Source organism: Oncorhynchus keta, chromosome 13, assembly GCF_023373465.1.
Source record: "Oncorhynchus keta strain PuntledgeMale-10-30-2019 chromosome 13, Oket_V2, whole genome shotgun sequence".
NCBI lineage: Eukaryota > Metazoa > Chordata > Actinopteri > Salmoniformes > Salmonidae > Oncorhynchus > Oncorhynchus keta.
Window position 1 is genome coordinate 33446736 of NC_068433.1, and position 26139 is coordinate 33472874.

At 42.3% G+C, this 26139-nt stretch overlaps 2 protein-coding genes across 9 annotated transcripts in view; both read right to left on the bottom strand.

Moving 5' to 3' along the window:
* The window catches only part of zgc:109889 (uncharacterized protein LOC553542 homolog), a 66943-nt gene extending 51080 nt beyond the window's left edge, over nucleotides 1-15863 (bottom strand). For all 5 annotated transcript variants that reach the window (XR_008062849.1, XR_008062848.1, XR_008062846.1 and 2 more), the window contains exon 1: nucleotides 15442-15863. The gene's annotated coding sequence lies outside the window, so the exon portion shown is untranslated. The remainder of the gene's footprint in view (nucleotides 1-15441) is intronic.
* Nucleotides 15864-21381: 5518 nt separating this feature from the next.
* Nucleotides 21382-26139, bottom strand: part of LOC118392231 (5-hydroxytryptamine receptor 2C) — a 240075-nt gene continuing 235317 nt past the window's right edge. For all 4 annotated transcript variants that reach the window (XM_035783989.2, XM_035783991.2, XM_035783992.2 and 1 more), the window contains 3 exons: nucleotides 25092-25255; nucleotides 24420-24776; nucleotides 21382-24180 (listed from right to left, as the gene is read on the bottom strand). In XM_035783989.2, coding sequence (XP_035639882.1) covers nucleotides 23623-24180; nucleotides 24420-24776; nucleotides 25092-25255 — 1079 coding nt within the window. In that variant the 3' untranslated portion in view covers nucleotides 21382-23622. The remainder of the gene's footprint in view (nucleotides 24181-24419; nucleotides 24777-25091; nucleotides 25256-26139) is intronic.

Below are 26139 nucleotides of genomic sequence, written 5' to 3' on the forward strand. Positions count from 1 at the left end.
TGAACTGCAGAGATCTACAGCTGAGGTGGGAGACTCTGTCCATAGGACAACAATCAGTCGTATATTGCACAAATCTGGCCTTTATGGAAGAGTGGCAAGAAGAAAGCCATTTCTTAAAGATATCCATAAAAAGTGTTGTTTAAAGTTTGCCACAAGCCACCTGGGAGACACACCAAACATGTGGAAGAAGGTGCTCTGGTCAGATGTAACCAAAATTGAACTTTTTGGCAACAATGCTAAACGTTATGTTTGGCGTAAAAGCAACACAGCTCATCACCCTGAACCCACCATCCCCACTGTCAAACATGGTGGTGGCAGCATCATGGTTTGGGCCTGCTTTTCTTCAACAGGGACAGGGAAGATGGTTAAAATTGATGGGAAGATGGATGGAGCCAAATACAGGACCATTCTGGAAGAAAACCTGATGGAGTCTGCAAAAGACCTGAGACTGGGACAGAGATTTGTCTTCCAACAAGACAATGATCCAAAACATAAAGCAAAATCTACAATGGAATGGTTCAAAAATAAACATATCCAGGTGTTAGAATGGCCAAGTCAAAGTCCAGACCTGAATCCAATCGAGAATCTGTGGAAAGAACTGAAAACTGCTGTTCACAAATGCTCTCCATCCAACCTCACTGAGCTTGAGCTGTTTTGTAAGGAGGAATGGGAAAAAAATTCAGTCTCTCGATGTGCAAAACTGATAGAGACATACCCCAAGCGACTTACAGCTGTAATCGCAGCAAAAGGTGGCGCTACAAAGTATTAATTTAAGGGGGCTGAATAATTTTGGACGCCCAATTTTTTAGTTTTTGATTTGTTAAAGTTTGAAATATCCAATAAATGTCGTTCCACTTCATGATTGTGTCCCACTTGTTGTTGATTCTTCACAAAAAAAATACAGTTTTATATCTTTATGTTTGAAGCATGAAATGTGGCAAAAGGTCGCAAAGTTCAAGGGGGCCGAATACTTTCGCAAGGCACTGTATATTGACTGTTTGTTTTACTCCATGTGTAACTCTGTGTCGTTGTATGTGTCGAACTGCTTTGCTTTATCTTGGCCAGGTCGCAATTGTAAATGAGAACTTGTTCTCAACTTGCCTACCTGGTTAAATAAAGGTGAAATAAATCAATAAAATAAAAAATAAAAAGAGCTGGTGTAACGGAGTCAGGTTTGTAAGGCCTCCTTGCTCGCACACTCTTTTTCAGTTCTGAAAAAGTATGCTTAGGGTCATTGTCCATTTGGAAGACCCATTTGCGACCAAGCTTTAACTTCCTGACTGATGTCTTGAGATGTTGCTTCAATATATCCACATCATTTCCCTTCCTCATGATGCCATCCATTTTGTGAAGTGCACCAGTCCCTCCTGCAGCAAAGCACCCCCACAACATAATACTGCCACCCACGTGCTTCACGGTTGGGATGGTGTTCTCCGGCTTGCAAGCCTCCCCCTTTTTCCTCCAAACATAACAATGGTCATTAATGCCAAACAGTTCTATTTTTGTTTCATCAGACCAGAGGACATTTCTCCAAAAAGTACAATCTTAGTCCCCATGTGCAGTTGCAAACCGTAGTCTGGCTTTGTTAATGGCAGTTTTGGAGCAGTGGCTTCATCCTTGCTGAGCAGCCTTTCAGGTTATGACGATATAGGACAAGTTCTACTGTGGATTATAGATACTTCTGTACCCGTTTCCCCCAGCATCTTCAGAGTCTCCTTCCTGAGCGTTATGATGGCTGCGTGGTTCGATGGTGTTTATACTTGCGTACTATTGTTGGTACAGATGAACGTGGTACATTCAGGCGTTTGGAAATTTGTCCCACGGATGTACCAGATTTGTGGAGGTATACAATTTTTTCTGACGTTTTGGCTGATTTCTTTTGATTTTCCCATGATGTCAAGCAAAGAAGCACTGAGTTTGAAGGTAGGCCTTGAAATACATACACAGGTACAACTCAAATGGACTCAAATTATGTCAATTAGCCAATCAGAAGCATATAAAGCCATGACATCATTTCATGGAATTTTCCAAGATGTTTAAAGGCACAGTTAACTTTGTGTATGTAAACTTCTGACCCCCTGGAATTGTGATATAGTGAATTATAAGTTAAATAATCTGTCTGTAAACAATTGTTGGAAAAATTACTTGTGTCATGCCCAAAGTAGATGTCCTAACCGACTTGCCAAAACTATAGTTTGTTAACAAGAAATTTGTGGAGTGGTTGAAAAACGAGTTTTAAATGACCCCAAACATAGTGTGTAAACTTCCGACTTCAACTGTATGGAAAATTAATTTCTTGTTTTACAATCCTTGTGGGGGCTTTAGAATACACACAAAATCTCTCAATACCAGTATACAAGGGAATAGTGATCACAGTCAATAGGCCTAGTGAGAGAGAGATGAACAGAGAGAGTGTGCGTGTGTAACATGCTATGGTTGTGTGTGTGTGTGTGTGTAGTTCCCCTCCCTTTCTGACCACGGCCGTCAGAGATTATTAAATGTGTTGCCCTCAACACAATCGCAACAAGTCATCCATACCCATGTGACACTCTGTCCAATCCACCTAAAAACAGACACTCTCTGGGACCAGGGCAGAAACTCTCCACACACACACGCACACGCACGCACACGCACACGCACGCACGCACACGCACGCACACACACGCACACACACGCCCACACACGCCCACACACACGATGCAAAGCACAGCCTGATCGATGACGCGAGTGAGAATATCGCTGAGTTAGCATGACTGCCCCAAGCATCTGTGTGTGTGAGCGTGCATGTGTGCATGACAGCAGACTGCATGTGTGTAGAAAGTTAACAAAAACCTGTTTATTTCAATACAGATGCAGTAATGCTTTTCCCCTCCCCTCCATATAAGGCTTTCTGACCTTTGTGTGTTGAACTCTGTATAACTCTGACTCTTTTGTTGTGACATTCTTTGTCAGTCGGGGGGGGATGCAAAGTGCAAGCCAGGCCACTCTATTGAAGAGTGGCTTTAGTACAGTGGCTGATACATGATACAATAACACAGCAATCAGCTAGCTACATACCAGCCATAGTGAGGTACTAATACAATCACTAAGTTGGCCCGTCTCGTTGTATAGTTGCCGAGTACAGTGGCATCTGGGATGAATGCGTTAATGCCAATCTTGCAACCTAACCTAACTAGTCCACCGCTATAACCACCTGCCTCTCGTTGCATTCCACAAGGAGACTGCCTGTTACGCAAATGTCGTAGAAGCCAAGGTACGTTGCTAGCTAGCATTAAACTTATCTTATAAAAAACAATCAATCATAATCACTAGTTATAACTACACATGGTTGATGATATTACTAGTTTATCTAGCGTGTCCTGCGTTGCATATAATCGATGCGGTGCATATTGTTGCTCCAACGTGTACATAACCAAAACAGTATTTAGTCAGCCACCAATTGTGCAAGTTCCCCCACTTAAAAAGATGAGGCCTGTAATTTTCATCATAGGTACACTTCAACTATGACAGACAAAATGAGAAAAAAAAATCCAGAAAAATCACACTGTGGGATTTTTTATGAATTTATTTGCAAATTATGGTGGAAAGTAAGTATTTGGTCACCTACAAACAAGCAAGATTTCTGGCTCTCAAAGACCTGTAACTTCTTCTTTAAGAGGATCCTCTGTCCTCCACTCGTTACCTGTATTAATGGCACCTGTTTGAACTTGTTATCAGTATAAAAGGCACCTGTCCACAAACTCAAACCGTCACACTCCAAACTCCACTATGGCCAAGACCAAAGAGCTGTCAAAGGACACCAGAAACAAAATTGTAGACCTGCACCAGGCTGGGAAGACTGAATCTGCAATAGGTAAGCAGCTTGGTTTGAAGAAATCAACTGTGGGAGCAATTATTAGGAAATGGAAGACATACAAGGCCACTGATAATCTCCCTCGATCTGGGGCTCCATGCAAGATTTCAACCCGTGGGGTCAAAATGATCACAAGAACGGTGAGCAAAAATCCCAGAACCACACGGGGGGACCTAGTGAATGACCTGCAGAGAGCTGGGACCAAAGTAACAAAGCCTACCATCAGTAACACACTACGCCGCCAGGGACTCAAATCCTGCAATACCAGACTTGTCCCCCTGCTTAAGCCAGTACATGTCCAGGCCCGTCTGAAGTTTGCTAGAGAGCATTTGGATGATCCAGAAGAAGATTGGGAGAATGTCATGAAACGTGGCTGAGTCTTTCAGCATCACAATGATCCCAAACACACCGCCCGGGTAATGAAGGAGTGGCTTCGTAAGAAGCATTTCAAGGCCCTGGAGTGGCCGAGCCAGTCTCCAGATCTCAACCCCATAGAAAATCTTTGGAAGGAGTTGAAAGTCCGTGTTGCTCAGCAACAGCCCCAAAACATCACTGCTCTAGAGGAGATCTGCATGGAGGAATGGGCCAAAATACCAGCAGTATGTGAAAACCTTGTGAAGACTTACAGAAACCGTTTGACCTCTGTCATTGCCAACAAAGGGTATATAAAAAAGTATTGAGAAAAACTTGTTATTGACCAAATACTTATTTTCCACCATAATTTGCAAATCAATTAATAAAAAAATCCTACAATGTGATTTTCTGGATTTTTTTTTCTCATTTTGTCTGTCATAGTTGAAGTGTACCTATGATGAAAATGACAGGCCTCTCTCATCTTTTTAAGTGGGAGAACTTGCACAATTGGTGGCTGACTAAATATTTTTTTGCCCCCACTGTATATATTTTTAAACCTGCATATTTAGTTAAAGGAAATCCAGGTTAGCAGGCAATATTAACCAGGTGAAATTGCACGCAGAGTCAGGGTATATGCAACATTTTGGGCAGCCTGGCTCATTGTGAACTAATTTGCCAGAATTTTACGTAATTATGACTTAACAATGAAGGTTGTTCAATGTGACAAGAATATTTAGACTTAGGGACGGTTCCGTATTTCACTGAAATAATAAATGTTTTGTTTCGAAATGATAGTGTCCGGATTGACCATATTAATGACCAAAGGCTCGTATTTCTCTGTGTTATGTTATAATTAAGTCTATGATTTGATATTTGATAGAGCAGTTTGACTGAGCGGTGGTAGGCAGCAGCAGGCTCGTAAGCATTCATTCAAACTGCACTTTCATGCGTTTTGCCAGCAGCTCTTCGCAAGCACAGCACTGTTTATGACTTCAATCCTATCAGCCTAATGGCTGGTGTAACCAATGTGAAATGCCTAGCTAGTTAGCAGGGTGCGCGCTAATAGCGTTTCAAAAATCACTCGCTCTGAGACTTGGAGTAGTTATTCCCCTTGCTCTGCTTTTGTGGAGCGATGGGTAACGCTGCTTCGAGGGTGGCTGTTGTCGATGTGTTCCTGATTCGAGCCCAGGTAGGGGCGAGGAGAGGGACGGAAGCTATACTGTTACACTGGCAATACTATAGTGCCTATAAAAACATCCAATAGTCAAAGGTATATGAAATACAAATGGCAGAGAGAAATAGTCCTATAAATACTATATTAACTACAACCTAAAACCTCTCACCTTGGAATATTGAAGTCGCATGTTAAAAGGAACCACCAACTTTCATATTTTCTCATGTTCTGAGCAAGGAATTCAAACGTTAGCTTTTTTACACGGCAAATATTGTACTTTTACTTCTCCAACACTTTGTTTTTGCATTATTTAAACCAAATTGAACATGTTTCATTATTTAGTTGAGGCTAAATAGATTTTTGATGTATTATATTAAGTTAAAATAAATAGGCAGATTAATCTGTATCGGCTTTTTTTGGTCCTCCAATAATCGGCATCGGCGTTGAAAAATCATAATCGATCGACCTCTAGTCTGTCGTGAGATAAAACAGGTTATTATTTCAATTTGCACACAGTTACCTAACATGCACAAATACACTACTGCCTAGCAAAACCGTATCATATCGTACAGTAGCTAATGGATTCAACAGGAGAAGAGTAAAATACTCCTCAAAAGAACTGGCCATGTTTCTTTTCAATTGCCAGGACTCTTAAAATAGTTTCAAATCTCAACATACTTCCTGGTTAAACAAAGGTAAAGTACTCCCATTGCCTGTGAGGATACAGTAGCCCACCTATCAGTGTGTCTGGAAAAAACGTTAGCTTTCTGGGCCAGAGTTGAGAGTTCTAGGGTGTTCTAGTCAAAAAGTACTAAACTACACAGGATTAGCCCTGGTAAAATGTAGCGCACTAAATAGGGAATGATAGGGTACAATTTGTACAACTAAAGAAACAGATCAGTTACGGAACACAATACTACAGAGAGCACTTCTGGAATTCTCATCACAGACATTCTTATTCTAACAGACTGGGCCTAAGACCACAACACACAGGTTAAACATTCTCTCTGCTGCTGCTAAATTCTGCAGGGGTACAACAGAGTGGTCGGTTCACAAACCAATCTACTCAACAATGCACACAGTTTGGTTAGATACAAGTAGATGATGTAGCCTATGATATTATGCAGTGTATTTACCTTGACTCACTGTTGAGAGAAATTAGGGGGGTGTGAAATGCTAAGATGTGGTGTCCTAATACAGGATTACTAGAGTATGCAGAATAGTTACAGATAGAAAGAGCAAGAGGGAGAGCGAGAGAACGAGAGAGCATTAGTAGGCAGTCTGATAGGAACATTGCTGACGGATGAGGGAAAAGGAACAAAAAACTGACTGTCCAACTCTGACCTCACCTGATCTCCATCCCAGAAATATTGGATCACACACACACACACACACACACACGTTTTTTCCTATCCTCGTGGGGACCTAAAATGTGTTTCCATTCAAAATCCAAATTTTCCCTATCCCCTAACAAGTAAACCGAGCCCAAACCTAACTCCTAACCCTTAACCTAACCTCCAACTTTAAAATAGCCTTTGTCCTCATAGGGGCGTGGGAAATGTCCCCACAAGGGAGAATTTTCCATGTTTTACTATCCTTGTGGAGACTTTTGGGGGATTTTATGTCCCCACAAGGATTGAAGAACAAGATCACACACATTCACTCCAATTCCCTCTTTTTCTGTCCGTATCAGTGTGTTGATTGGCCTCTTTAGAACTGTAGTAGTCCTAACAACACTATAAAACACACTAGCTGTCTATATCTGAACTGCCATATTTCCTAAGTCACAGGCTGCATTGAGTTTGCATTAGTACTGGCTTGGTATTTTATTCTGCTGCAAAATGAACTTGCATAAAATACCACAAAAAAGACAGAATGACTGCCACTCAACTGGGGTTGCAAAGGGTTAGAAAGATTCTGGGAAATTTCTGGAAATTTTCCATGGGAGGTTAAGCCTGGGATTTTTGCTCAAAACTCATCAAATAAAGTTAGCTTATAACAGTGAAGCTTGTTTGTGGGATACACATTAGGCAATTCTAGGTCTTGTGGCATATTTTGGTTAAACTATCCCCAATTCAATGGAATTGCAAACCTCTGCATGCACAGTGCATTCTCCCATCACATGTACAGCTGCTTTTCAAGATGTTGCACACTAATGTGATTATATTGAGCCCACACTACTACACTGTCTGAGCCAAGGACTACATGCTTTCTGGTAAGTTTTGATTACAATACTGGGTGAGGTGATTTTATATGACATACAGTGGGGCAAAAAATATTTAGTCAGCCACCAATTGTGCATGTTCTCCCACTTAAAAAGATGAGAGAGGCCTGTAATTTCATCATAGGTACACTTCAACTATGACAAAATGACAAGAAAAAAAAATCCAGAAAATAACTTTGTAGGATTTTTAATGAATTTATTTGCAAATTATGGTGGAAAATAAGTATTTGGTCACCTACAAACAAGCAAGATTTCTGGCTCTCACAGACCTGCAACTTCTTCTTTAAGAGGCTCCTCTGTCCTCCACTCGTTACCCGTATTAATGGCACCTGTTTGAACTAGTTATCAGTATAAAAGACCTGTCCACAACCTCAAACAGTCATACTCCAAACTCCACTATGGCCAAGACCAAAGAGCTGTCAAAGGACACCAGAAACAAAATTGTAGACCTGCACCAGGCTGGGAAGACTGAATCTGCAATAGGTAAGCAGCTTGGTTTGAAGAAATCAACTGTGGGAGCAATTATTAGGAAATGGAAGACATACAAGACCACTGATAATCTCCCTCGATCTGGGGCTCCACGCAAGACCTCCCCCCGTGCGGTCAAAATGATCACAAGAATGGTGAGCAAAAATCCCAGAACCACACATGGGGACCTATTGAATGACCTGCAGAGAGCTGGGACCAAAGTAACGAAGCCTACAAATCAGTAACACACTACGCCGCCAGGGACTCAAATCCTGCAGTGCCAGACATGTCCACCTACTTAAGCCAGTACATGTCCAGGCCCGTCTGTAGTTTGCTAGAGAGCATTTGGATGATCCAGAAGAAGATTGGGAGAATGTCATATGGTCGGATGAAACCAAAATATAACTTTTTGGTAAAAACTCAACTCGTCGTGTTTGGAGGAGTAAGAATGCTGAGTTGCATCCAAAGAACACCATACCTACTGTGAAGCATGGGGGTGGAAACATCATCCTTTGGGGCTGTTTTTCTGCAAAGGGACCAGGACGACTGATCCGTGTAAAGGAAAGAATGAATGGGGCCATGTATCGTGGGATTTTGAGTGAAAACCTCCTTCCATCAGCAAGAGCATTGAAGATGAAACGTGGCTGGGTCTTTCAGCATGACAATGATCCCAAACACACCGCCCGGGCAATGAAGGAGTGGCTTCGTAAGAAGCATTTCAAGGTCCTGGAGTGGCCTAGCCAGTCTCCAGATCTCAACCCCATAGAAAATCTTTGGAGGGAGTTGAAAGTCCGTGTTGCCCAGCAACAGCCCCAAAACATCACTGCTCTAGAGGAGATCTGCATGGAGGAATGGGCCAAAATACCAGCAACAGTGTGTGAAAACCTTGTGAAGACTTACAGAAAACATTTGACCTCTGTCACTGCCAACAAAGGGTATATAACAAAGTATTGAGATAAACTTTTGTTATTGACCAAATACTTATTTTCCACCATAATTTGCAAATAAATAAATTAAAAATCCTACAATGCGATTCTCTGGATACTTTTTTCTCATTTTGTCTGTCATAGTTGAAGTACCTATGATGAGAATTTACAGGCCTCTCTCATCTTTTTAAGTGGGAGAACTTGCACAATTGGTAGCTGACTAAATACTTTTTTGCCCCACTGTACATATTTTTTGTTAACTAATAAATAGTAGCCTACAGCAAAGTGTGTTTAAATCATTTCTAACTTGTTAACAATTTCTGCAAGTTAGCAAAAACTAACACGTGGGTTTTAGCTGGCTTGAGCCTGCTAACTGAGGAGTGTTAATTCACCTGTTCCCAAATATGTTTAATTTTAAAACATGTATTTTACAAAGGAGTTGTTTAATCTTACTGCTTAACTATTTATCTGTACATGGAATTGTATTTGTTTTTACTCAGTGTTTTCCTAATCTTTACAGGAAAATGACACGGGCACTATCTGCTGTGTGGAGACATTTCACTGCAGCTAATGCAGAAGGAAAAGCTGTGTACATTTCTAAATAGTGTGCTAAATCATATGTGAAGAATGCAACAAAGATGAAGAATCCTCTGGCCAAGTGCATACATTTCCATCAGGTTGCTTGATGTGAGCCTCTACTTCTATTTGAGGTGAAAAGTATGAATCAGACACCTTATCAGTAGCAACAGCTCATGGTTTTTTGACACAATGGAGGAACATAGTCAGAGAAATGCTGATGAATGTATTGCTCGAGCTGTGTATGCAACTAGTTCACCTCTGCTGCTCACAGGCAGCGTATAGGAAGAGATTTCTGAATGTTCTTCCCCCAGCATACACTCCTCCAACCAGACATGCTTTATCTACTCATTTGCTGGATGCAGAGTTCAACATAGTTCAAGTGAAGGTCAAGCAAATTATAGAGAAAGCAGACTATTACAATCATCTCTGATGGGTGGTTGAATGTGCGTGGGCAAGGAATAATTAACTACATCATCTCCACCCCTCAACCAGTGTTCTACAAAAGCACAGCCACAAGGGACAACAGACACACTTGTCTCAAACATTGCAGATGAGCTGAAGGCAGTCATCAATGACCTTAGACCACTGAAGGTATTTGCACTGGTGACAGACAATGTTGCGAACATGAAGGCTGCTTGGTCTAAAGTGGAGTCCTACCCTCACATCACATCCATTGGCTGCGCTGCTCATGCATTGAATCTGCTCATCAAATACATCATGACACTGAAAACAATGGATACACCCTACAAGAGAGCCAAGGAAATGGTTAGGTATGTGAAGGGTCATCAAGTTATAGCAGCAATCTACCTCACCAAGTAAAGTGAGAAGAATAATAGCACCACATTGAAGCTGCCCAGCAGCACCCGTTGGGGTGGTGTTGTCATCATGTTTGACAGTCCTCTGAAGGGGAAGGAGTCTCTCCAAGAAATGGCCATATGACAGTCTGCCGATATGGACAGCTCCATCAAGAAGATCCTCCTAGATGTATTTTGGGAGAGAGTGGTAAGTTGCCTGAAAACTATAGAAGTAGCCATTGCACGGATTGAGGGAGACAATGCCATCCTGTCTGATGTTCAGACTCTGCTTGCAGATGTAAGAGAATAAATCTGTACTGCCCTGCCCACTTCACTGTTGCTCCAAAGCAGAGGAAACTGCAGTTCTGAAATACATCAAAAAGCATGAAGACCTCTGCCTTAAGCCCATACGTACATGCTGGACTGAAAATATGCTGGCAAGAGCAGCCGGTCTGCTGCAGAGATCAACAAGGCCTATGGTGTCATCACTACAGTGTCTCACCACCTTGACCTGGATGAGGGCAAGGTTCTTGGCAGTCTGGCGAAGTATGCTTCCAAGCAAGGATGTTGGGATGGAGATGCAATATGGCAGTCAACATATCTCATCAGCCTCCTGGTAAAAGGGACTTTGTGGATCTGAGGCTCTTTCCCCTGTTGCCTCCATCATCCTCCAAATCCAACCAACATCAGCCGCCTCAGTGCGCTACTGGTCCTTGTTTGGGAACACACACACCAAAGCAAGCAACAGGCTGACCAATACAAGGGTTGAAAAATTGGTGACCATCTGGGCAAATTTGAGGCTTTTTCAACAAGGTTAGAAAGTGAGTGGGGATGAGGCCTCAAGAGTCTGATGTTCAAGAGGTGGACATTGAGGAAGCCTGAAAGGAATACAACCAAAGCTTTAGTTTCTAGACTATCATTTCACAGATGTATGTGAAAATGTTTTGGGGAGATGCGATGGATCACTGGGGATCATTCCATATTCCCTTTCTTTTGTTGTTCAGTGAAATCATCCCATGTGAAGAGTCACCTCATTTAATTAAAGTTCAATTCATACCTAAATTATTTATTAATATTGGAAGGTTTGAATAATTTGCAATTATGTTTACTTATGATAATGTAGAAGGTTTTCTTCAAATGATATGGTAAATATATTCAACGCAAAAAAACTTTGACATGGCATTATTATTAATTTGCATATGTTTACATTAATTACAATGTATTCCCATGGAAAGTTTCCACTGAATATTCCCCAAAACGTGAAACCCTACACCCAAACACTAAAGTTGTTTTCAACTTACTGTAGCTGGGAAACCCAGTCCCCAGAAAATGGGCCTCTTGACCATATGTGCACCCTGTGCTAACATGTACCCCCTACTGAAAATGCATAGACCCCCCCATTGTAAATGCATTGACTATGAACTTCAGAGTACAATACCTGAGCTGATCCACATAATACTACATTTTACTATAGAATACTACAGTACTTACTATAGAATTCTGTAGTAAATTAAAGTATACTATACACTGTAGTATCCCTCAATTATATGTAGTACTTAGTATAGAATGTTATAGTATACTGTAGAACACTGAACAAAATACTACAGAAATGTCAGAAAAAAAAACTCTACAGTTCACAAAAACAATGTTACTTATAGTAAATACTACAGTATTTTATTTACATATGCCCTGCCCATTCCCCTCCCCCATATACCAATTTGTGGTACTCATAAGTAAGAAACCTACATGCCAAGTATAGACCATATATTGTGTTCTATACAGGTTATAGAAAAAAGCAATTGCTCTAAACTCTCCATTCATAACCCAGTCCATAACCTTTAGGTTATGTGCCATTTTGGCATTTGTTTAATAGGTTTCCCCAATTTTCTTGTCAAATACAACACACAAAAAAACAACAGAATACTACATTCTGAAAAATCGCTACAGTAATTTATATAATATATACCAGTCTTTTTTACTACAGTATTTGTACTATAGTAAACTGTAAATACTAGAGTATATGTAGTCCACAAAAACATAGTGAATACCACAGTAAAGTCAGAAAACACAGGGGCAGTTCCTCTTGCTGCTCCGTAGGCAAGTACCATGGTCTTGTATTGGTTGCGAGCTTCGACTGGAAACCAGTAGAATGTGCAGAGGAGCCCAGTGACATTGCCGAACTTGGGAAGGTTGAACACCGGTCTACAGTGTTCTGGATAAGTTGCAGGGGTTTGATGGCACAAGCAGGGAGCCCAGCCAACAGTGAGTTGCAGTAGTCCAGATGGGAGATGACAAGTGCCTGGGTTAGGAATTGCGCCACTTCCTACGTGAGCGAGACACTGCTTTGATTTTTGCAGAGTGTCATGCCAAGGTTCCTTGCACTCAGGGAAGGGGACACTGTGGAGTTGTCAACCGTGATGGAGAGGTCTTGGAGAGGGCAGGCCTTCCTCGGGAGGAAGAACAGCGCCGTCTTGTTGAGGTCAAGCTTGAGGTGGTGGGCCGACATCCAAGCTGAGATATCTGCAAGGCACGCAGAGATGTGTGTCGCCACCTGGGTGTCAGAAGGGGGGGGGAAGGAGAAATGTAGTTGAGTGTCATCCGCATAGCAATGATAGGAGAGACCATGTGAGGATATGACAGAGTCGAGTGACTTGGTTTATACAGAGAAGAGGACCTCACTAGAACCGAGATCTGGGGGACACCACAGTAGTGAGAGTCGTGGTACAGACACAGATCCTCTCCACAACACCTTGTCGGACTCGTTTGCCAGGTAGGATGCAATCCAAAAGTGTGCAGAGCCTGAGAAGCCCAGCCCTGAGAAGGTGCAGAGGAGGATCTGATGGTTCATGGTGTCGAAGGCAGTTGATAGAGCTAGGAGGATAAGAACAGAGGAGAGAGAGTCAGCTTAGGCAGTTTGGAGAGCCTCTGTGACACAGAGGAGAGCAGTCTCGGTTGAGTGACCAGTCTTGAAGCCTGACTGGTTAGGGTCAAGAAGATTGTTCTGAGGGAGATAGTGAGAGTTGTTCAGAGACATCACGTTTTGGAAAACAAAGAAGAGATACCGGTCTGTCATTTTTTATATCAGAGGGGTGCGTTGGTTTCTTGAGGAGGGGAACGACTCTGGCAATTCTAAAGTCAGAGGGGATGAGTTGATGAGGGAAGTGAGGTCTCCAGAGATGGTCTGGAGAAGGGAGGAGGGGATGGGGTCAAGCGGGAAAGTTGTCGGGCGGCTGAACCTCACTAGTTGCAGAATTTCATCTGGAGAGAGAGGGGAGATACATGTCAAGGCGTAGGGTAGTTCTGGGTGAGTAGGACCAGTGGACTCAATAGGCTGTGTGAATGAGGAGTGGATGTCGTCAACTTGTTTGACAAAGTCGCTGGCAATGAGGGGTTGGAGGATTAAGAAGAAGGTGGAAGAGAGATTCCTAGGGTTAGAGGCAGAAGCTTGAAATTTAGAGTGATAGAAAGTGGCTTTAGCAGGGAATACAGAGGAAGATAAAGTAGAGGAGGGAGTGAAAGGAAGAGTGTTTCCAATTCACAACCCAACAACAAAAACCCTAGTCATTGCACAGCTGAATAGGGAAGCTATCTATAATAATAAACTTTTGTCATAGCCTACGAATAGGACCAAGAGTTTTACCTGACCAGGTCATGAGATCTGGGGCCTGGAGTTTCCTTAAAAGACATGAACTTTGCCACACCATTTTTGAACCGGTTGTTCCACCTCTGGTGAGGTGTTGGACTAGACGATAGTTGCTATCCCTTTGAGAGCTGTGATTGGTTTCCCAAAATTCTGGGGTAGGGCTTAGCAAAGGGTCAATTGTTTAATAACGGTCTTCAACTGTTACAAGGCTAATACTGTAACCAAAGATAACCTAGTGAGCACAAGACATTGAAAATAAGTATTTTCAAAATATTTTGAAACAAAAAGGCGTATTTTCAACACCTTGTGCTCATAGTGAAGGATATCCTCTAACATTTCAGATATTTGAGTTCCAGTTCAAGTTCAAGCGTTCTCTCTGCAGGTTTACAAAATGTCTACCAATGTCTACCAATGAGATAATATCAAGCCGTTTTGAAGCCCTTTCACTCACACAAATGTCATTATCATGAATCTATAATTACACAAATCAGGCGTCCATTTACACTAAATAAGCTTTAACTCCCTAATCTCTTGAAAAGGTAATTCAAGCTGTGCTCAGGAGAAGCCGCCAGCAAAACAGTGGTTAAATGTTACAAAGCACTAGTTAGTCTACACAACAATAAAAACATTAATAAAAACAACAAGGTACCCACAAAAACAACATACTACAACAGAACGTTTGACACATTGTGAAACTTTATTTGGACAGCATGAGATAACAACAGCAGTGGCCGGTCTGGTAAAGGTTGTTGACAGTGAGTCAGGCTCTACCGAGAATAATCTGTTACACTAAACCCTTGAACCAAGCTGGTGATACACTACTAGTGTAGCCTATGCCTCTACTGGCACCTTCTAACCGAACCAGTACCTGTGCTTGAATACTTATTCAGGGCATACAAGTCTAGTCTGTTCTAGACTTCAACGATGGCCAGTTGTTTTGGACAGGAGTGCGGGCAGGACGGCAGGCTGTCAAATCCACTGTACTACTGTAGTAGCCTAAACTAAAGTCTATATCTTAGGATATCGGCCTGTATAACGTTAATATTTGTTACCACGCACAATAATACATCAATTCAGAAAGAATCTGAACAGTTCCGTGTCATGAACTGTAACGGTAAAATAACTATCAATTCAATAGGGAAACAGAACATGTCTGCCAATCAAATGATAGTCGGTTTCGGGTTCCGATCTGCTTTTTTGAATCCATTGTATGATGAATCGGCCACAAATGTTAACATTTTCTCACGGATAAATACTTGCAGCGCAATACTGTTGCAGGCAGGCAATCTGAATGACACACCCATGTTACGAATGTATGTCGACAAACGTGCTATTTCCCTATTGTTGCTAATTTACTGTTCGACCACTGCTACACCGTCTGCTACGACAAGCAAAGCGGATTTTAAATCACCAGGTTTTAGCCTACCTGCCTGTGCGCCGCTTCAAGTTATTTTCTTCTTTTTCACTCTTGTCTTTTTCAGCCTTGTCTGCATTTCCGCGGGTCCATATCAGTGGTGGCACAGCCGCCCAGTTGACTGCTGATGGGAGGAATGGATGGAGGAGAAGAGTGGAGGAAGAAGCCTCTGAAATCTGGGTCCCCAGTTCGTGCTCCGCATGTGTGGCGTTTCCAAGGCAGCGACTCAGCCTGTGCTGCGAGCTGCATCAGATTCCAGAGACCTGTTAGTGCGCATGCGTGTCACTGAAACCCAAGATGAGCGGAGACTTGACGGACCGACCGACCCCTTGTTAATAGCCTCGAGCGAGTTAACAGAGATGAGCAAGCGCTCCCTGCTTCTCTCGCGGTTACGTTTTACTGTACCGCGAGGTGCAATAAATATATTTGTGTTACTCCCTTACTCTTTAGGCCTATTTACGAGGAATGTAAAGCAAGCCGAAAACTCAAACTATAGCAGGGGAAGGCAACCCTGTTCCTGGAGTACTTCAGGATTTTGTTCAAACTAGGCACCACACTTGACCAACTGAGCTAATTGACCAGTTCAACGATTGCCTAAATTTAACACACCTGGTCTTCCAGGTCGGTTAAATAAAAAAAACACGAAGTGCTTGCAGCACTCCACGACCAGGGTTGCCAATCCCTGCACTATTTTTTATTTATTTCACCAGGTAGGCTAGTTGAGAACAAGTTCTCATTTGCAAGTGCGACCTGGCCAAGATAAAAGATAGCAATTCGACACATACAACAACACAGAGTTACACATGGAATAAGCAAACATACAATCAATAATACAGTAGAAAAAATATATATATATACAGCATGTGCAAATGAAGTAGGATAAGAGAGGTAAGGCAATAAATAGGCCATGGTGGCGAAGTAATTACAATATAGCAATTAAACACTGTAATGGTAGAATGTGCAGAAGATGAATGTGCAAGTAGAGATACTGGGGTGCAAAGGAGCAGATAAATAAATAAATACAGTATGAGGTAGATTGGATGGGCTATTTACAGGTGCAGTGATCTGTGAGCTGCTCTGACAACTGGTGCTTAAAGCTAGTGAGGGAGGTAAGAGTCTCCAGCTTTAGTGATTTTTGCAGTTTGTTCCAGTCAATGGCAGCAGAGAACTAGAAGGAGAGGTGGCCAAAGGAAGAATTGGCTTTGGGGGTGACCAGTGAGATATACCTGCTGGAGCACGTGCTATGGGTGGGTGCTGCTATGGTGACCAGTGAGCTGAGATAAGGCAGGGCTTTACCTATTAAAGACTTGTAGATGACCAGGAGCCAGTGGGTTTGGCGACGAGTATAAAGCGAGGGCCAGCCAACGAGAGCATACAGGTCGAGAGTGGTGGGTAGTATATGGGGCTTTGGTGACAAAACGGATGGCACTGTGATAGACTGCATCCAATTGGTTGAGTATTATCCTACCATTTCTACCGATCTGCTTGCACATTATCAGTTTCATTTAAATAATAATGTTTTCGCTTCTCAAAATCATTGTCATGAAAATCTGAATTAAAATGATAAAATCTAAAAGTAAAAATTCAGCTAACGCAAGAGCACCAGCCTCTGCCATATGGACACATTGATACACTGGGATCCATTGGCGGCTAAATAAATGAGTGAGTGGAATTCATTGATAGCCTATAGGCCAATGCAGCAGTAGGCCTATAACTTCCGTTGTCAACTAAGTCAAATGCATAGGCCTAAACAGGCAAATAAAAAAAAGAAGGCCTAGAAAATATCCTGCTGAAAATGTAGGTTCTTTCAATGGCATTCATCTCTCTACTCTGCTGGTCTGCCTCCCTTTCTACAGTATCTGGCATGAATTGAGCTATCACTAATGAAGTGCAATACTGTATCAAATCAATCAACTGGGTCTGACCTGAAGCTGTTGCTAGCTAACTTGCAACATTGTGTCAACTAGCCTATTCCAGGCCCTAAGTTTCTGGACAGACAGCTGTTTTTGTGCAAGGGAAAAATGGTCATGTATTTCACAACGTCTCCACAGGACATATGGAACAATCAGATCATGATATTTTGCTCTTTCACACCGAGGCGTGGTGATTATCGAGGCTGGGAGAGTGTTGGAAAGATTTTTGTTCAAATATCGTGAGGAACTATTATAATTTGCAATGGATGTTTAAAAAAAATGCTTTGTTGACTTACTGTGTGAGGTGAAGAAAAAATGACTGAAAAGCTCAGCTTATTAGCGATGGATGTGGTGAGCCAACACAATCAGAAATCAGACATGACCAAATAGGCACTTTCCTACATTTGCTTGCAGCAGGCCAGGTAGGTAGGCTTACTTCTATGAGTGCTCAGGCGTTCATGCACCCTCAACATTATCAGGTTAGAGAAACCAGTCATGCTCATTGTTCACAGGGAGCACTCCAAACAAAAGACCATTAACATTTTTTACACATTTAAAAAATAATGGTTATGAAATATAACAAAACTTGTTTCTCACAAGTGTAGCAGGTTGTGAACTCTGCAAACATCACTTGAATATAATTGCTTTAAATCAGCCTGCACATGAGGGCTCTCTCACGGTTTTTCTCTGTAAATTAATTCCATTCAAATTGCATCCAAAATTGATTGGCCTACTCCTGTTCAAGATTTAAAGTATTTAGGCACCTCGACTTTTTTCACATTTTGTTATGTTATAGCCTTATTCTAAAACAGATTTTTTTTAAATTCCCTTATCAATCTACACACAATATCCCATATTGACAAAGCAAAAAAGTTTTTGAATGAATTTTTGCTCATAACAAAACAAAATATAACATTTCCTTAAGTACTCAGACCCTTTACTCAGTACTTTGTTGAAGCACATTTGGCAGCGATAACAGCCTTGATTCTTCTTGGATATGACACTACAAACTTGGCACACCTGTATTTGGGGAGTTTCTCCCAGTCTTCTCTGCAGATCCTCTCAAGCTCTGTCAGGTTGGTTGGGGAAAGTTGCTGCACAGGTATTTTCAGATCTCACCAGAGATGGTCAATCGGCTTCAAGTCTGGGCTCTGGCTGGGCCATTCAAGGACATTCAGAGACTTGTCCCGAGCCCACTCCTGCGTTGTCTTGGCTGTGTGCTCAGGGTGGTTGTCCTGTTGGAAGGTGAACTTTCGCCCCAGTCGGAGGTCCTGAGCGCACTGGAGCAGATTTTCATTAAGGATCTCTCTGTACTTTGCGCCGTTCATCTTTGCCTCTATCCTGACTAGTTTTCCTGCCGCTGAAAAACATCCCCACGGCATGATGCTGCCACCACCATGCTTCACCGTAGGGATGGTGCCAGGTTTCTTCCAGATATGATGCTTGGCATTCAGGCCAAAGAGTTCAATCTTGGTTTCATCAGAACAAAGAATCGTGTTTCTCATGGTCTGACAGTCTTTAGGTGTCGTTTGGCAAACTCCAAATGGACTGTAATGTGCCTTTTACTGAGGAGCGGCTTCCGTCTGGCAACTCTACAATAACGGCCTGATTGGTGGAGTGCTGCAGAGATGGTTGTCCTTGTTGGAAGGTTCTCCCATCTCCAGAGGATCTCTGGAGCTCTGCCAGAGTGACCATCGGGTTTTGGTCACCTCCCTGACCCTTTTCCCCCGATTGCTCAGTTTGGCCGGGCAGCCAGCTCTAGGAAGAGTCTTGGTGGTTCCAAACTTCTTCCATTTAAAAGTGATGGAGGCCCCTGAGTTCTTGGGGACCTTCAATGCTGCATTTTTGTTTTGGTGCCCTTCCCCAGATCTGTGCCTCAACACAATTCTCTCGCAGAGCTCTACACACAAGTCCTTCGGCCTCATGGCTTTGTTTTTGCTCTGACATGCACTATCAACTGTGGGTATTTATGCTGCAGTAGTTTATGTGCGGGGGACTAGGGTCAGTTTGTTATATCTGGAGTACTATTCCTGTCCTATCCGGTGTCCTGTGTGAATTTAAGTATGCTCTCTCTAATTTTCTCTTTCTCTCTTTCTTTCTCTCTCTCAAAGGACCTAAGCCCTCGGACCATGCCCCAGGACTACCTGACATGATGACTCCTTGCTGGCCCCAGTCCACCTGGCTGTGCTGCTGCTCCAGTTTCAACTGTTTTGCCTGTGATTATTATTATTTGACCATGCTGGTCATTTATGAACATTTTAACATCTTGGCCATGTTCTGTTATAATCTCCACCCGGCACAGCCAGAAGAGGACTGGCCACCCCACATAGCCTGGTTCCTCTAGGTTTCTTCCTAGGTTTTGGCCTTTCTAGGGAGTTTTTCCTATCCACCGTGCTTCTACACCTGCATTGCTTGCTGTTTGGAGTTTTAGGCTGGGTTTCTGTACAGCACTTTGAGATATCAGCTGATGTACGAAGGGCTATATAAATACATTTGATTTGATATAGACAGGTGTGTGCCTTTCCAAATCATGTCCAATCAATTGAACTTACCACAGGTGGACACCAATCAAGTTACAAGATACATCTCAAGGGTGATCAATGGAAACAGGATGCACCTAAGCTCAATTTCGATTCTCATAGCAAAGGGTCTGAATACTTATGTAAAGGTATTTCTGTTTGAATTTTTTAAAATACATTTGAAAATATTCCTAAAAACCTATTTTCGCTGTGTCATTTTGGGGTAGATTGCTGAGGATAAAAAAAATAATGTAATCCATTTTAGAATAAGGCTGTAACGTAACAACATGAGGAAAAGGTCAAGGGGTCTGAATCATTTCTGAAGGCACTGTATATCATAGGCTATGTAGGCCTGTTGGATAACAGCACCATCATTTTGGATTTTGGGGGTTTGGGGTCATAAAATGTCTTTAATGTAGGGCTCATCAGGCTCATGTAGCATCAGGCTTGAATTTTCACGCTGATCAAGCTCTAATCAAATCCAGACATATTTATATGCTTTATATGCATCAGAATGACAATCTGATTTAGGCGGGAATTACAGGGTTACCTGGGAGAAAAGTGATTTATTCTGGGGATGGAGGGTTCTAAAATACTGGGAAAATATTGAACCCTATTAGTCACACTCCCTTCCCTACTTCTAGTCTCATCTTGTTAAATTCACTGACAGATGCAACTCAATAATCACTAGGTCTATTGCCACATGCACTCCCCAAATTGTGGGCTTCCCGAATAGGGAAAAAAATAAAGAAGCTAATGATCCTCGGTGGCTAAGACATTCTCTCTGGTGAATTATTTTGAACAATTTTATTTAGACATGAGTAATTAGTATGACAATCCATACTCTATTTTTTCAGACAGCATCAGACACATTGTCTAAACATACTGAGAAATAGTGTTTCGCTCACTTCTTTCTGTCGGTGGGCACTTCTATGTCAAGTAAATCAATATTTAAATATTTTATTTGGAGGGGCAAGGAGGTAACGGAAGGCGGGCCAGGCCCCCTGAGTCCCGCCCATAAATGCCTGCCCGTGCTTTAGTATGCCGTTCCTTTACATCGCCACAGAGTGGAGCTAATGCTTCATATTTGGAACATATAGCTGGACTGTAAAGGATTGGAATTGGAACAATGCTGCTCTCTTCGGGCTCTTCAAGCGAAGTGCAGAGGCCTCCTCTGTTCCTAGCCCATTGTCACGTCGATAATGAATCATTGCATGAACATTTTTCTCCTATATGTGGGACCCACATACAATAAACACACTGTAACTAACTTTCAAAGGCACTAACAAGTTTAGTCTGGCGTCAATCAAACAAACAATAATTCAAAAGGGAGACTTCACTCAATGACACTACACATTTTATAATGGCATTCACATGGTCTATAATTATCCTTTAACTAATGTTCAAAGCCACAAACAGTTGTTTAAGCTTAGATTTATCTGAAATATGTCTGTTGCTGTCCTTGATGCTGACATAAGGAAAGCTTAACAGTAGGCTCCATCCATCCTTCATCTATCATCCATCTATCCATCCATCCACCCATCCATCCACCCATCCACCCATCCATCAAGCAGAAGGGAGACTTTGTGCACAGATTAGAATGACGTTTTAATAATAAATAAATAGCAGCATCACACAGAAAAAAACAACACTGTCTTGTGGATGATTGAAATAGTCAAAACATGAGAAGTGTCATTGACAAACATTCACAAGTAAATGGTTTGAAAACCGGTGATTGATTGATTGATTGTAATGTAATGTAATAATAACACAAAAATATCTTTAGCTATGGACCAGGGCATTATGCTGCGTTTATGACAAGTGGGAAACTTGGAAAATACAACTTGTACTGTAAACTGGGAGCAACAAGTTGTGTGCATTTACATGCTTTGAACTCATTGAGAATGCTGACTGGTGAATGGTAAACAATCTGCGTCAACCATAAACTAAAAGTACAGCTATCATGCTCGTAAACAAATTACAGTGTTCAAAAACCATATAAATAGAATACATTATGTTTTCTATTTGCATTTAACTGCTACAAATGCTGTTATCAAGGTCATTTTCTTAGTAGGTGACAACAGAGCTCAGCATGTGGGATGATAGATTGAGTACCCCACTAGTAGTTACGAGTTGGAGGGGGGTTAAATTGGATTTTTCCCAGTTGTATGCTCATAGTTAAGATATGTCATAAACCCAGCACTAGCATGGCTTGCTAACCCTGACAAGGGAAAGTTCAGTGCTAGCAAGAAACACTAATGCCCTGGACCAGAAACAGCTATATTTTACACACACACAGTTATGGCTAACATATACATACCGCTTCAAATTAATTGTTTAGGATACCTCTTGACTTCGCTCCTCAAACAGAACGCAAACTGATTTCGGATCAGGCGCCCGTCCTCTCTGCAGTACTTTTCATTCTTTTAGTTGAATGTTTTTGTCAGACTTTATGTCAAACACGTCAATGGGCCTGTAGCAACCCACCTTTTCAACCCAAAATTGACGTTATATTTTTTGTCTGATAAATGCTCCACAATTACTAGCGACGATCGCTTAGACCTTCTGTTCAATCTTCCTTATGTAAGAGAGAACTTGACATCATAGTGAATGAATTTATACGTTTTTGACCTTTGAACTTTGACCTGTGTAGAGGGGTCAGAGGTTGTCATATATACATTCATTCAGGTGCTCTGGTGTTTTGGTTGTGGTTGTTGCAGCGTTTGATTATCGGTTGTAGGAATAATTTGGGTTGTAGGTCAGAGTGGGATATACTGTATAGGCCTGAAGGATTACTAACATACTGTACATTTGGTTTGTTCTATGATAGGGTTATAGACTATAGTTATGGTTGAGTTATGGTCATAGCTATGGTTGTAAAGATGACAGAAGGGGGATTATCTTCTTGTGAAGTTAGGTTGGCTGTGTGAGACAAAAGCATGCGCACACTGCAGCCCTTCGGGACCTGCACTGCTGTTCATCCTTAACTTGACTGTTTCTGATCTTCTCAAAGAATGCTGTGTGAATCTGAGTGAGGTGATACATTATGATGTGTGAGAGAGATCCACTGTACAAAGTGTTTCCAACCCCTTCATTCACCGACCCTCTTGGAAATGATTTATTTCATGCATTCATACAGACACCACAAGGTGGAGCTATGACACTATCACTGGGGCTCTATTGTGTTCAGTTACATTCCTCTCTCCATTCAACATGTCGACTAGTCTACCTATATTAACCATTTTTGGCCTTTTTATACACACCTGAAGAGCTCAATTCAGACCTGTTATATTCTTATGTAGTGTCCTAACCAGTTATAACATGGTGCTGAACTGTTACTAAAATCCATAATACAGTTGAGTTTGGGTATATTTTAAGTCTTGAGTCTCTCTCTCTGTTCAGCTTTGTTCATGGCTTCTTCTTCTGTGTGTTTCTAGATTGAAGCAGTACTTTTCTATTACATCCAGGTCAAGATGAGTCCTTCCCATAGAGTTGGATAGAAGGCCCTTGTGCCACAATGCCACCTTTAACATGGACAGTCACTGAGGGCTTCCCATTCTACAGATAAGAGATGGGCTTTCTAGTATCTCTATGGTCCTTCCTTGGCCCTGTGCTCTGTGGATGTGTCCACTGTCTCTCTATAAGACAAACCCAGTATCGTCCCCCTCTCTTGCACGCATCACAATAGATGTCCATTCCGTCCATCCATCGTCACCCAATGAGACGCAGCGCTGTCATAATTCAATTAACCAATCAACCAATCAGACGCTGCTGGTGCGCTCCACCTGGGCTTGGCAGAAGCTGTCGACGGAAAGCTTCAGCTCCGACATTCCAGGTTTTAATCCCGACATTATCCCGGGACATTCCATCTCCATCCCCATCCTGCCATCTGTGGGATCGACAGGTTCCATCCCTCTGATCATCCCATTCCCATCTGCCCGGTTCCCTCCACCACCATTCCGACAGTTACTATTCCGGTCCACACTTCCCATCTTCCCATTCCCAAATATGGGCACGATGGCATGTGACGGACACGGCATCATCGTAACTGCAAGCGACTTATTACTAACTCCGGCGTTTGGCCCTGTGTTATACTGGCAACGTATATAGCTGGAAAATGCCCTTCTATATGTCTTATTAAACAAGGTATATACTAAAGGGTTAACTCCAGAGGATATATATCCCACCCATACGAAGACGTTGAGGAGCTCGGCTAATAGCGGCTCATTGCATGAACCCTGGCAGAGGACGTATGTGACATTGGTGATGAAGAAAGGACACCACATGATCAGGAAGAGGAAGAACACAATCCCCAGCACCTAGAGAATAGGACAGAGAACATAGAACACATTAGAACAGATTGGATTAAAGAACACAATCCTCACAACGTAGAACATAGAACAGAGTAGAATATACAACATAGAACAAGATTAGTGTGGAGTATAAACGGTTATGGAATGCAATAGAACAGAATGGAAAATAATGAAATGGAAGAGATGAGAAGCGAAGGAGACGAGAACAGAAAAGAAGATCATAGTTGTGTAAATTTGGTCCTCACCTTGGAGGCTCGCCTCTCGTTCTTGATGGCCTGCATCATCCCCCGTCTCCCAATACTGTCCCGTGGATCATGCCCCGCCGGCGAGCTCAGCTGGGAAGCCACCTCGGAACTTGGAATTATGCTGATGTCCTCTGAGGGGGAGGTGTTTAGGAGGCTGGTCTGCCGGACATGCTCTGCACCTTTCTGGCAGCTCAGACTCCCTTGTCTGCTAGGAGGAGGAGCCTCAATGTTTATGGGTGGGACTTGGAAGTTTGGGGCCGGGGATCTGGGGTATGAGGGCGTGGGCGGCGGGTGTAGTGGCTGATGGGAGGGAGTCTTCCCCTCGTAGAGGAAGACGGTTGCCTGGCGCTGGAGGACCTGGAAAAAGACAGACAGGATGTGATATTACAGCGGTCTTATTTTGTCCTACTGTTCTTATGTCTTACGTCTGTGTTTGCTATGTGTATGAGCCACATGCCTTTTAAGCCAAAGACACATTTCCATTCCTATCAAAAAGGGAGCAAATCAAAACATGCTAACGCCATCTTAGTGCTTGTAGCCGACAAAGTTGGGCCTGTGTTATATTTCCTCTCTGACAGACCAATGAGATTAAATCAGAGGCGGGAAAAATACATGGCTAGCCAATCAAAAGACATAACGTCATAACGCCAATTAAAACATTCTCTGATAGACCTGTACGGTTAGGTAGTAGGACGCCACCATGATGACCAATGGGATGAAGAAGGCCACGAACGAGCCAATCAGCATGAAGTGCTCCTCGTTGAGGACACAGCTTCCGTCAACAAACACCTTGTCCTTGTTACGTAGGCCGATGACCGGGATAGGCATTGACACTCCTAGTAGAAGGAGAGAGAGAACGAGAGAGTAATTAGAGAAGAAAAGAGAGAGATTAGAGAGAGACAGTTAAAGACATTGTCCTTATAAAGGCTGATGACCGGGATAGGGAGAGAAAGAAAGAGAGGGATGACAAAGTAGGGAAGGAGGGAGGGGAGAGAAAGAAGATAGGGATAAGAGAAAGAAAAGGAGAGACAGATGAAGATGTTGTCCTTGTTGTGGATGCTGATTACTGTTATAGGCATGGGCACTCCTTAGAGAAGGAGAGAGATAAATAGAAGGATGTGGCAAAGAAGAGACATGAAGAAATGGTCCTTGTTGTGGAGGTCGATGACTAGGAAAGGTATGGATGAAAAAATAGAAAGAGAGAGGAAATAGGGATGAGAGAAGGAAATAAAGAGGAGTGGGACGGATGAGAGGGATCAAGACTGTTTTTGTTGTGCAGACCTAATAAGCTTGAATGAAATGTAGAGAGAAGGATAAATAAGAATACAGAGGGTTGAGAGAGAAGTGAGAGAAAGAGAGATAGAAAAAGGATAGAGAGAGAGAGACAAAAAGGCAAAGAGAGAGCGAGAAAGAGAGAGACGGAGAGACAGACTAACAGATAGACAAAGAAAGATAAAAGAGTAATTCCATGCATCCCTCTAATCCAGGGGTGTCAAACTTATTTTTCCCCTTGGGGCTGTATTTAGTCTTCAATGAGGTCCGTCAATATATGCAAAACATTTTATATTTTAGCTTTCATTTCTGTGATTATTAATGATTTTGACACAGTCAAGAAACTGCATGAATTTGGAAAGTACTCAGACCCCTTGACTTTTCCCGCATTTTGTTCTGTTACAAAAACCAACCCATGAGGTTGAAGGAATTGTCTGTAGAGCTCCGA